At 36.4% G+C, this 12,173-nt stretch overlaps 1 protein-coding gene across 12 annotated transcripts in view; it reads right to left on the bottom strand.

Annotated features, from left to right (window-relative positions):
• The window catches only part of UNC80 (unc-80 homolog, NALCN channel complex subunit), a 233,478-nt gene that overhangs the window by 4,019 nt on the left and 217,286 nt on the right, over positions 1–12,173 (bottom strand). For 10 of the 12 annotated variants that reach the window (XM_030804163.1, XM_030804171.1, XM_030804164.1 and 7 more), the window contains 4 exons: positions 10,562–10,618; positions 3,264–3,345; positions 1,840–1,951; positions 1,003–1,202 (listed from right to left, as the gene is read on the bottom strand). In XM_030804163.1, the coding sequence (XP_030660023.1) occupies positions 1,003–1,202; positions 1,840–1,951; positions 3,264–3,345; positions 10,562–10,618 (451 nt within the window). The remainder of the gene's footprint in view (positions 1–1,002; positions 1,203–1,839; positions 1,952–3,263; positions 3,346–10,561; positions 10,619–12,173) is intronic. The other 2 variants (XM_030804170.1, XM_030804174.1) reach the window with 1 other exon arrangement.

Below are 12,173 nucleotides of genomic sequence, written 5' to 3'. Positions count from 1 at the left end.
AAAAATGTTGTTGTCTAGTGGTAACTGGAAAAGGAATCAGATGGCTTGTCCCAGTTCCAGCCTTTGTTATAGGTAGGACCTTACGTAGGCCTTTCCAACTTTCTAACCCTCAGTTTTTGAACCTGTAACATGAACACAATTTTTTGTCTTGCTTATCTTGTAGACTGTGAGGATCAAATGAGATAATAATGCTTAGTGTTAAAATGTTTTTTAACCATTAAAGACTATACAAATGTATACAGTAACATTGCCCTTTAGTTTTCCTTAAATACCACATGAGAAGAATGTGAAACTCTAAGAATTCATTTATAAAAATGAAAAGAAAAAATATACCAAAACAAGAAAAGTATCAGCAGGAAGAATAGCAAAACAATGAGGAAAAGGATCAAAACAAAAAGTTCCTTTCATCTCATAGGACATAGAGGTTCTATATTTAGAGGCTTTATCTAAACCGGTAACTTAATTTTTTTAAATTGAACTATCTTTCAGCTATCCTTTATCTGAATGCTTGGAAACACAAGTGCTTTGGATTCTGATTTTGGAATAGCTGCATTATATACTTACCTGGTTGAGCATTCTTAATCCAAAAATCTGAAATCCAAATGCTCCAATAAGCATTTTCTTTGAGCATGAACTTTGAATATTACATCAGCACTTAAAAAGTTTCAAATTTTTCTGAAAAAAAGTTTCAGATTTTTGTATTAGGGATGCTCAACCTGTATAAACCTGTTTTAAAGAGCTGTTTTAGCTGCAAAGTATTTTCTCTTAGGTTTTTCGTAAGTAAAAATAGCAAGGCTTTTCTTGGTCCTTCTTAAGTAGTTATATGCCTGGCTATACTTTATATAGATTTTTCTCTTTCATGATGGCAAGAGCAGTATCTGTTTGGATAACAAAGCATTGCAGACCTGGACTTAACTATATGGAATAAATGTGCATATCCAAGTGGCTGCTAGAAGTAAGTACACAGGGAGCAAGCCTTGCCTGTTTCTCTAGTGCCCTCACCTGCTTGGGAGACAGGCTGTGGAGATCCGCAACAACTATGGCGGGAGAAGATGTGAGGACTGGTTCGTCCATTGCTTCTGGTTTCCTAGAAGGGCCTGGGCTGCAGCCCTGTAGTTGGCCTGTTGCAGGAAGCGCATCTGTTGGGGCAGCTGCTGGCTCTGGCTGAGCCTCAATGAAGGTCACAGATCGTTTCTGATCCGCTGCAGGTAGAGGTGAAACAGTAAATTGGGGAGGAGTTGGTGGAAACGGACCGTCAATGCTTAATAGTTGGTTTTAACCAGTGTCTCCTGGGGATTTTTTTAAATAAAAACATTGCTGGTTTATTAATAAATGAGAGCATGTTTGAACATTTTGCCCATGTTTGATTTTATCTTCTTACAAAGAGTAAGACTTCGGTAGAAAAATAATTTTCACATAAATGGCCTAAAATAACATTTGTATAGAATATTAATTGAAGTTGATCATTCCTCATAACAACTGCCAACAGGACTTAAAAGTCCCTATTATTCATCATAGCTTTACCTTCAGTGAGACATATAGCAAACTCAGTTCTTGGCTTCAGTAAAGAAACCACATCCTTTTATAGTCAAATTTCCCAATATTGGTGGTTTACCTTGGGCTCTTCCATTTTTTCTAGGTTCATGGGGATAGAGACAAGGACTGGGGAAGGCAAGAAGAAAAAAGGACACTACAGTATTCTGGGAAACTCCTTCCCTTATGTTAGCACCTCCCCAAAGGTGTGCTTATTTCCATCAGCTTGGTTTTTGTCAGCCTTCCTGGCTGAGTTGCATGGCATCATGTCAGTGGTATAGTCAGAAGGGACACAGGAGGCCTCACCAGACGGCTTCATTTTAGGTTGAATGCTCCTGCGAGTGGTTGACAGCCGAGCCCCTTGGCGATTTCTGGGTTCATTCTGAGTTTTCTGACGTGATAGTAGAGGACGTCTTAGCTAAAGAGAATAGGCAGAATAAAACTTGCAATAAAACTAACTGCTTAGGAGGAAATTGTTTCTTTATATGTTTCTGTGGATTCTTATGGTTGTTCCTTACATTTATAGCTGATAAATTTATTTCTGCATATTTAACTATAAGTATTTTCTTCTGACATTCCCTTTAGCTAGTTCATCTCCCAATTATTAGTCCTTTATATATGCCAAGAGCATTGACTAACATAATTTAGATCATAAACTTGAGAATTTCAGTAATTTTAGGATGCAAAGTGAATAACTATTGCTTACTGATCAACCTGTGCTCATTTAAAACTTATAGCTGAACATATGCTTTCAAAGGGGAGGTTTAGAACTCATGGACACAGGAAGGGGAACATCACACTCCGGGGACTGTTGTGGGGTGGGGGGAGGGGGGAGGGACAGCATTAGGAGATATACCTAATGCTAAATGACGAGTTAATAGGTGCAGGAAATCAACATGGCACATGTATACATATGTAACAAACCTGCACATTGTGCACATGTATCCTAAAACCTAAAGTATAATAATAAAATAAAAAAAGAAAAAAAAAAACAAAAAAAAACAAAAAAAAACAAAGGGGAGGTTTATTTTCAAAACCTGAGATGCTGGCCAAGTGCCTGGTACCTGAATCAATAATGGGAAGTTCCTATGGAAGCAACAGTGATAAGTTGCTTTCAGACTTTTATTTAGAAAGTAATGTAAAAGAACTCCACCTAAGGAAATCTCTAAAGACGATCTTTACTTCAGTTTGCTTTAAATAATCTTGAAATGAGAAAGGACTTCTTTTTCTTTGCCTTTATGCAGAAACAGGCCTTAAATCAACTGTATAACAAATCTTCCTCTATCAGTAAGTTTGGCTGGTAAAGAAGGTTTCTGGGTAAGGAACAAATAGAATTATAGCCCCACTTACTTTACCACATAATCAGCTTTGCTAATAAGAAAATTCAGAGCTAAAATAGAAGATCGAAACATTCGGTTTGCCTAAGTACTTACCACCTTTTAAAGTTGCTCTGTGCTGCTTATTTTAGGTAGGGTGAATGCAAAATATAAACTTTAAAAAAAAAATTGTTTTATTTATTTAGTCAGTTTTTTTAGAGACAGAGTCTTAGTATATTGCCCAGGCTGGACTCTAACTCCTGGGCTCAAGCAATCCTCCCACATCAGCCTCCCCAGTAGCTGGGATTCCAGGCACATCCAGCAGCAAAATATCTTAATATACATGGACATGAAAAATCACACAGAGCTTCCAATTCGTAGGATGGTTCTCTTGCGCTTTAAGGGTCTACTTACCTGCCTCAGGCCCCTCTTCCTCCCCAGTGGCTGCTGAACGAGGAGGTTCTGTTGACCAGGTTCACTCTGTATACTTGCCACCCTGCCAAGCATCAACAGTGTTAGTGTACCCCGGAGAGAGTACAGGAGACCGTCCTCTGGTGGGTGTTAGCCAAAATCACTTGTATGATACAGTCACTTCAAAGATACTATTATCTTTGAAGGATGGTTGAGAGAGTCCCTGGGATGGGTGTTTTCAAATGTTTGGGAGGGAGAACAAGGCCTTGTAGCCCGAAGCTGCCAAAATTGAGATTCTGTTTTCAATCACTGATGCCGTATCTATCATTCAGAAAACATTGGTTTGATCACACCCCTGGTTTGGAAGCCACCAAAAGGTATAAGATGTCATATTCTAATCTCAATTTTTTTTTCCAAGGGGAAGGGAAACGGTGGTGACAAACAAACACAAACAACTCTATCACATGGATGAGAACATCTTTTTAAAATTTCAATTTAAATGAAAATAAGATGGACAAATATCGAACACATCAGACACAGAATTTATTTGGGTGAAGGGGCACATTCAACACGTTTGCAGCCTGAAGTCTCTGTGACTACTGAGTAAACAAATGTTTTTTTAAAAATGGTTTTAGATTTAAAAGGCTGGCAAAGTATAGCTATAGTTAAGCTATCATTACAACTCAGGAGCTTTAAAATTGAGTAACTGCACTGAAACATACCATGCAGTTGATAAAAGCAACAACCTGCTCCCCCCAAATTTACTGTGTATGTGTGTCTTTTGTATGCAAAAAATGACTGGAAATAGTTGCTATTTTAGTGTTGGGTGAAGCTGAAAACACTGGCATGGGCCCATGGTCCTTTTTCATTCTGCATGCATGTATAAAAGGTATTTATAATGGGAGTGGGGGGTGAAGAAAAGAAGTATCCTGTGCCCCAGAGAATATTACAATTCTGTGGATGATGCCAATGTGATTATTTGGTTAATGGTTAATTAATTTCTGCTTTGCCTTTGCAAAAGGAGAGTCATCTACAGATAGTTCTTAAGAGTATAATATTCCACAGAGGAATCCAGAGTCAGCAACTGCCAGGGAAAAGAAAGACTGTATCTGTTCATTTCCATTTTTTAAATAAAGAGCTACTTAAATACCCAGCTGCAGTAGGAGAGAAATTGGTGGCGAGGCAGGCAATCAGATGTTTCCCCTTTTGTGTTAATAATTGGTTAATCATCACAAAGTTGACATAGTCACATTTGTCATTTTTTAAAAGTCTTACATTTCCACTAAAAAATCAATGTGATTCCAAATAGGGTTTATTACCGTTTTTATGAAATAAGGGTGTAATTATACCATTTGGGGTTCACATTAACGAAATTCACAAAGAGTACCAAAACAGGTGCTTTTTAAACTTTCTTGTTCTCCTGAATGTCAACTTCAAAAATATCCATGTGCATTATCCTAATACATATATAATCTTGAAACAGATGTGACCTTTCCATGAAGATAGAAAATTAACCCAAAGGAACAATGCAATAAATTCTGATAAGCAATCCAGACTATGTTGCTGGCATGTTTGAAATGACATCTCCTTATTAATTATACATGTTAACATGTCTGTTAAGTTGGAAAGAGTATTCAATAACCATATGCACAAAAGTAGAAACAAGTTTCTCCTAATACTAAGCAAAGCTTTCATTGGAATGGATTTTTCATTGACATCTAAATGTTACCTCAGTTCCCTTGGCCATTAAGAGGAGGTTAATACTTACCAACTACCTCCCATTAAGGTAGAGAAAAGAAGTTAGTTGATGTACAATGGTTTGAACATGAAAAGTGATGTACATAGCATGCTCTCTTGTTTTACATTTGATGTTGTAATGAGTTTATTGCTTCTAGAATACTAAAAGGAAGCAGGTAATAAAATGTTTTGAAAATAATAGGGCAGAGAAAATGAAATCGAGGCAGTCCACTTGTCTCATTTTTATTCAGGAATCTGTGATTGTGAGAAAAAATGGTGTAAGAAAAGAAAAGAAATGCATGTTACTCAGGGAGTGTTAAATGTCAAAACATAATGGTAATTTCATGATGATTATTCCAGGAGAGGATCATAAGCATCGAAATTTTCTCTATGGATAGAGAGGCTTATAACTAAGAGATATATCAAGTTTATAGCTTTAGTATTTAGCTGTTCTGTAAATGATATAGCATTTCATCATGGAATGCACCCATCAAAGATGAAATTACAAAATATATCCTTGGAAATATCCCGGCTTATAAATTATACTCGCTCTAAAAATGTGATTGCTAACATGTTTATATTTGGAATATTGAAGGCTGGCTTAACTCCGTACAGTTTGGAATAAGCAGCCAAAAAAGTTCACAATGATAATTTATACAGAACATGTTTCTTTTTCTGGGGTCTATATCAAATTGAAGTTACATATGAAAAGTTTCAATTTAGCTTCTCTCCACATCATGTAATATTTCAGTCATCTGCAGGATTTGTGATTTATGACTATAAGATGTGCAATACTAGAATGAACCAGGAGAAGACTAAGGGGTTTTCACTAAGCACCTCTCTATATTATGTCCAGTTTTTATTTAAATTTTTTGAAACAGTCCCATCATAGTCCCTACCTACTACAACTGCAGTAATCAAAATTATTTTTCCCTTTAGGGAAATACTATGTTATATTTGATAGTCATATTTTAAAATATTATATTGTATTTTGTGGTCACAAAATATCATACTCCAATAGACAACTGAATCCTTTCAGATAAGTGAAATGTATATTTCATGCTCTGAAAAGTTGAGACTATTTGTCGAGATATGTCAGAGTAGTGGGACAACATCTTAAAACTGTCCAACAGAGAAAACCGGTTTTCTAATTTTTTTTTTTTTTTGAGACAGAGTCTTGCTCTGTTGCCCAGGCTGGAGTGAAGTGGCACTCTCTTGGCTCACTGAATCCTCCACCTCCTGCGTTCAAGCAATTCTCATGCCTCAGCCTCCTAAGAATCTGAGATTACAGATATGTGCCACCACACCTGACTAATTTTTTTTTTTTTTTGGTATTTTTAATAGAGACAGGGTTTCACCATGTTGCCCAGGCTGGTCTCAAACTCCTGGCCTCAAGCAATCTGCCTGCCTCGGCCTCCCAAAGTGGTGGAATTACAGGCATGAGCCATGGTACCCAGTCAGGTTTCCTAAAATTTTTAATCTTGGGAATGAGATATGGCTGATTTCCATAGTTTTGGCCAAGCAATAAGGTGGAACAATAAGGATATAAGCAAATAAAGGTTTCTAAATTGAAGCTAACATCTTACAATATATTTAGGAGTAAATAATCTCTTATATTTTTGAGTCAATGAAAAATATCACTATGGTAAACCATATAATCTAGGTCTTAGAGAAGTAAATGCAACTGGGGCTCAGCAGAACTGGTGTGACCCATATTATCTACAAAAACCAAAAGCATATTTTTTGAAATGCAAGGAAGTAATTTATAAGCTAGGGAAATTTAGAGAATGTTAGGAAGACAATTCTGACATAGATGACCTCTTCTCTCCTATATCAGTATAATGGCCTGGATTGCAGCATATAAATATGTATGCATCTCCTAATGAAATATATACCTAATACTATGGAGGCATATAGTGCATACAGGATATATTTTATAAAGTATATCTTTTATGCACTATATACACTTTATCCTTTATAAAGGATGCACTTTATAAATAAGGTATAAAGGATAGGTAAACAAGGGCCATTCAATAATGCAATAAAAATTCATATCGCTTATTTCAAAATTACAAAAAAATTATAAATTGAATTATATTTCCTATAAGTTAAAAATTTAAATAGAAGCACTAGGTGAGACCAGCACATGGAAAAGTGAATTCATATTTTCATTGCCTTTATCTGTGCTTTTGGTTTCAATTTTAATATCATTTAGAGAAATTTACAGGTGGCACAAAAGACATGAAGCATCATCATTTACCCTGAGTGATTGCCTTGTGATAGGAATGCATGAAGCTAGCACTTCACGGGAGCGATAAGGCATCTGTAGAGAGCAGGGAAATACGCAGTAGACTAAATCCTACTTCCCCTTTTCTCAATAAAAGATTATTGTTTAAAATTTACTTAACCTCAACAACATCTGAGAAACTGTATCTTAAGTGCCACATAATTTAGAGATTACAGGCTAAAATCACATTGAAAGGGGGAATAATCTGGATCTTAGATATCCCGTGAGAACTGATTTAGCAATGGCAAAGTAGATATCTGTGTATCACAACACATTTTCTTTGTCGTTAATTCTCAGCTACTTAAAAAAGTTTTTTATTTTTTGGTATTTTGAGAGTACTTGCCAAGTTTTTATGCTTTGAAAGTGTGTATAATCATGAGATGGGTTCCACTATATAGGTTATTTTTCTTTCTTTTCACCTAGACTATATAGTCTTGTTCAAACATTTTTATTTTTCACTGCGATTAAAAGTATCCTTGCAAATTCAAGTAGCATTATAATCTTTTTTTAAAAAAATTAGAGTTGACTGTCAATTTCTGCCTTTCAAAATGTTCTAACATGTCCAACCAAAATCTAATTCTTTGGTGTAAACATCTGGCCATAAGTTCTTGAATAGCCTCTGTATGTCTCTATTCTTCTGGAGAGAAAACATGTCCACAGATACGTGTGTGTGTTTCACGGCAGAGACAGAGAAGGAACATCTACAATGAATTTCTATATCTCTAAGAGCAACAGTCTCTAGAGAAGAGAATTCTCCCATGGAATATGATTTCAGCTTATTAATTTCCAATACAAAGAATCTTTTCTGCAGAGCATAGTGTTTCTAATAGGCTATTTCTGGGGATGAATCTAAAAGAAGCCAGTTAGCACATTTTAAACAAAATCCTAGAAGTAATTTTCTATAGGTATGGCCAATTTTTATTGATTTCCACCTATTCATCAGGTTATCTTGGTCTCTTCCTCATTTAGCCCACTCCATCCAACTTACCCCTTTTGTCTAAAACAAATGTCCTTTCAAAAGGAAACTCTCATGCAAGTTTGGTAAAATGTTGTAAGAGGGTGGGAGCAGCAGAGTTTATTATTTTCCCTTAGATATCTTCGTGATATTCTCTAAGCTTTAAGGCGAGATTTTCATTGGGACTACTTTGGGTGTATTTTAGGTCCTCAGTGTTGGAGTGTATGCTAAGTGTTATTACCTGGTTAATGCCTTACTACTTCAGGATTTTAAGAGTCTGCAGCTTAAAGGAAGTTCATGCCAAAAATAAGAAAGTCTGGAAACTAAATATAAAAAGTATATATCCTATTTTGTAAACCAACCTCCTAGTAAATGCCAAAAGTTCCTCTCCTCCAAAGAGAACTTGGTGACATGATGTAGTTCAAGAGATACAATTTGCAGGGTATGGCAAAGGTGGATGTGCTACTGGTTGGTAGAAAGCATCTGTGCTATTAGAATTATTTCAGAAGCCAAAGTGAATGCCTCATCTTCCCATTTCTTAATGACCACAACTGGGTCTGGGTGACTCACACCCAGAACTAAAACACAGTGGTCACAGAAACAACGGATCAACAGCAGTTGATCTAAGACAGTCATCAAAGTACTACCATGACTGACTAATTCAGTTATAGACAAATCAATAGCTTCGGCTCTGAACCAGTCTCACCTACCAAAAACTCTGTGTATATTTCCATTGACACTGGAACCAGGACACATTGAATTGGTTTAGAAAACTACAGATAGGTCCTTTGAACCCTGAGCCTACCAGAGGGGGCCAAATACTTGGGAGAGTTCATAAAAATAAACTCAAACTCCTGCCTTCTCTCACCAATCCTTACTCATCAAGAGTAGAATTTGGCCTAATTAGAAAAGCTCCAGCACAAAGCTAGCTAAGTGGAAGTCTGATTTAATACTCTCTACTCTCAGTAGGCCACTGAAATTGTCTTCTAATCAAGGTTCTCATCACACATGTAATTTTAAACATTAAATACCTGCTTTCTTTGAAAGCAATGAACACTCTGCTAGACTTGGTTCAGATCTCTTCCAACACCGTGAATAAAGGGAAGCTCTCTTGAGGACTGTTTTGTTTCTCAACTTCCTCCTTGCCCCCAAAGCTCCTGCTAATGGAATTAAGTCTGCACTCTGCAGCACTTCCACATTTACCACCAATAAGAGACTGATCTGTCAAGGCGAGGGCTGGCAAACACGAATGTCATGAATTATGGGTCTGGTTAAAAAAAAAATACACCCGATGATGGACTAAATTTCCCATTTTCAACTGCAAAAGAAAATGTGAAATCTGAACAAGATGCAAAGAAAACAAAAGACAACCTTTCACAGGAACAGCCTCTCAACATTTCCTCATCTTTGTGATAAAGCAATAAACACGGGTGTATTGTACTCACTAGATAGTGCAAACCTGAAAGGGAATGTTATCTCTTGAGATGGCACAAAGATAATCTAAGGATGAACAAGAAGCCTTATCCCTAATGAGGATTAGTTGAGAGGTGTGAATCAACAGCACAAGATTAGGAATGTTTGACGTGGTTTATCTGAGTGTTAAAGGTGCAGTCCCCTTTTCTGAAGCTTTAAACCAATAGTCAAGACATTACATTATTTGCATCATAAGACTTCTCTTACTTACCAAGAACTGTTTGTGTCTGATATTTCGTGCAAGTTTTGGAGTCACCTTTGTGCTAGAACAGACATTCTTTGTATAAGTGTTGCTGGAACAAGCTACTATAGAAGTCTGCCCAATAGCATGCATCAAAGAGAAGGAATTATAGTATATGAATTGTATCCACATTACCATTCTTTTTATAACATCATTGTCTATTTTCTTACCATCCATGGTATTAGCTAAAAGACCTGTTTTGATTTAATAAGGGGCTTCTTGATGATGTATTAAAGGGCCTCTGAAAAACAATTCTTAATAAATATCAGTGTGGGAGGGAATAATTAGATGGGATAAATTTAACATTTGGCATACCAGACTTTTTAGACATCCATGGGAAATGCCCCATAAAGAATTCTATAATTTTTTTTAAAGTAAGCTTTTCAGGCTTACTTGATTGAGATTTACCTCTGAAGCTGAAAATGAAGGAGGGTTTGCTACACCTTTGACTTCCAGGCTCATATGTTCATGAACAACAAAGGGCAAGGAATGGAAATAGATATTAAGACGGGGCGAGAAGAGACAGAGAAGACAGAGAGACAGAGGAGACAGGGAACAGCTAGTTTCCCAGCACAGACACCAATAGACAGGTAGCATTGACACTGTACCTAGAGAGGCTGCCCTCGGTGGCCAGGCCCTGGGAGTCATCGAGGACATTAGGTTCACTGCAGGAGGGGTAGGGAGATGAAGCATTTAGGGAAAGAAAATGAAAGAAAAAAGAAAAAAGGCATGCAATTTTCTGCTTCCAAGAACCAAAAATAAATAGATTTAACAGAACAAGGAAGGAAAAGGAGACAGTCAACCATTTCACCTTGTGCTGGGTTTGTCAAGACATAGGACTCAAGGCAATGGGGGAGGAAGGGCTTTGGATGGATACAACTCTCAGAGGAGTAACCTATTTATTGGTCAAGAGTTAAAATGAACTCCGAATGGGCCCATAGGCTCTGAAACACATTGCAGAATGAATCTGTAGAAGATGAAACTATCATTTCCTTTGGTAACCATTTGGCTAGGTGGTGATTATTTTTAACCTGTCTTATGTACATGGTGTTTCATTGACCAGGACCCTGCTTCTTTCTTGTGCATTCTAACATTAGCACACAGAAACCACTTACCATGAACTGCCACAACCAAGCTCTTGGAACTGATGCCATTAAGAAAAGCAAAGAAAGAACACAACTTTCCCTGCTAATTTTGCAATGAAAATGCAAGTAAACAAACGGAAGGAAGATATCTTAGAAAATTCACGTGGAACTCGCATTTACCTCCTTACTCTCCATCCTCTAGTGACTGAATTGTAAATGCCAAAAGAAGAAACCTGTCAGGTTGGTGAGAGAATAATTAAATTGTTTATCGATTGATTGATATGTATGTAGCTGAACTGAGATTTGTGAACAGAAACTGTCATGCTTTATCTGTCCTTCCTTCAGTGCCTAGCATTGAACTAAGCATCTGTGAGGCACTCAATAAATACTCGTTAAATTGGAAAGAGCTAAACCATTTAGAAAACTGGAGTGCCTGGCCCCAAAGAATTGAGGCTCACCTAAAAGTTCACTATAAAAACAGCCTCTGTCCCTAGGAAGAGACTCACTTTCCCTTATGTACAGAGATAGTATTATTACCTTCGCTAGTCTTCCAAAATATGAATGAAGCCCAAACTATTTAACTATATTATTTTTTCTTGATTTCTAGAAATCAAGAAAATGTACAATCAAGATATGTATAATAGGACAAATTTTCTCCCTGCAAACAACTTGACCCCTTAATGAATATGTAAAAAGGAAATTGATGGCCTGGTTATTTTAGGTAAATAACAACGAAAAACCTCTTTATGAAATTTCTACAATTCTATAATTTAAATAAAACTTTCAAATAATTGATTTCTTAAAATATTCTTCATAGAACCATGCACATTGCTAGCAATTAAAAATATACCGATAGCTACCAATATTAGCTGCTTGTGTGGCTTTATATCTTTTTTTGGACATGTTATTGTTTGGCTTTGATTTTGTTCACACTTTTTGTGTATAAGACTTTCTTTTCAAAGGAAAATTACCAGATGGTAGGTAAAACAATTTCTTACAATGATATAAACCTTTATATAGTATTAATCTTTGTAATAATTAAATGGTACTTACATAAAACATTGCCTTCTTAAAAAGTATGCAACTTGTTTATTAATGATTTATCATTTTACCCTATTCTTTGATATTCTCCAAA

This window comes from Nomascus leucogenys, chromosome 22a (genome assembly GCF_006542625.1).
Source record: "Nomascus leucogenys isolate Asia chromosome 22a, Asia_NLE_v1, whole genome shotgun sequence".
NCBI classification, from domain to species: domain Eukaryota; kingdom Metazoa; phylum Chordata; class Mammalia; order Primates; family Hylobatidae; genus Nomascus; species Nomascus leucogenys.
Note: the sequence above shows the minus strand (reverse complement) of the source record. Positions and strands in the feature narration are given on the sequence as shown.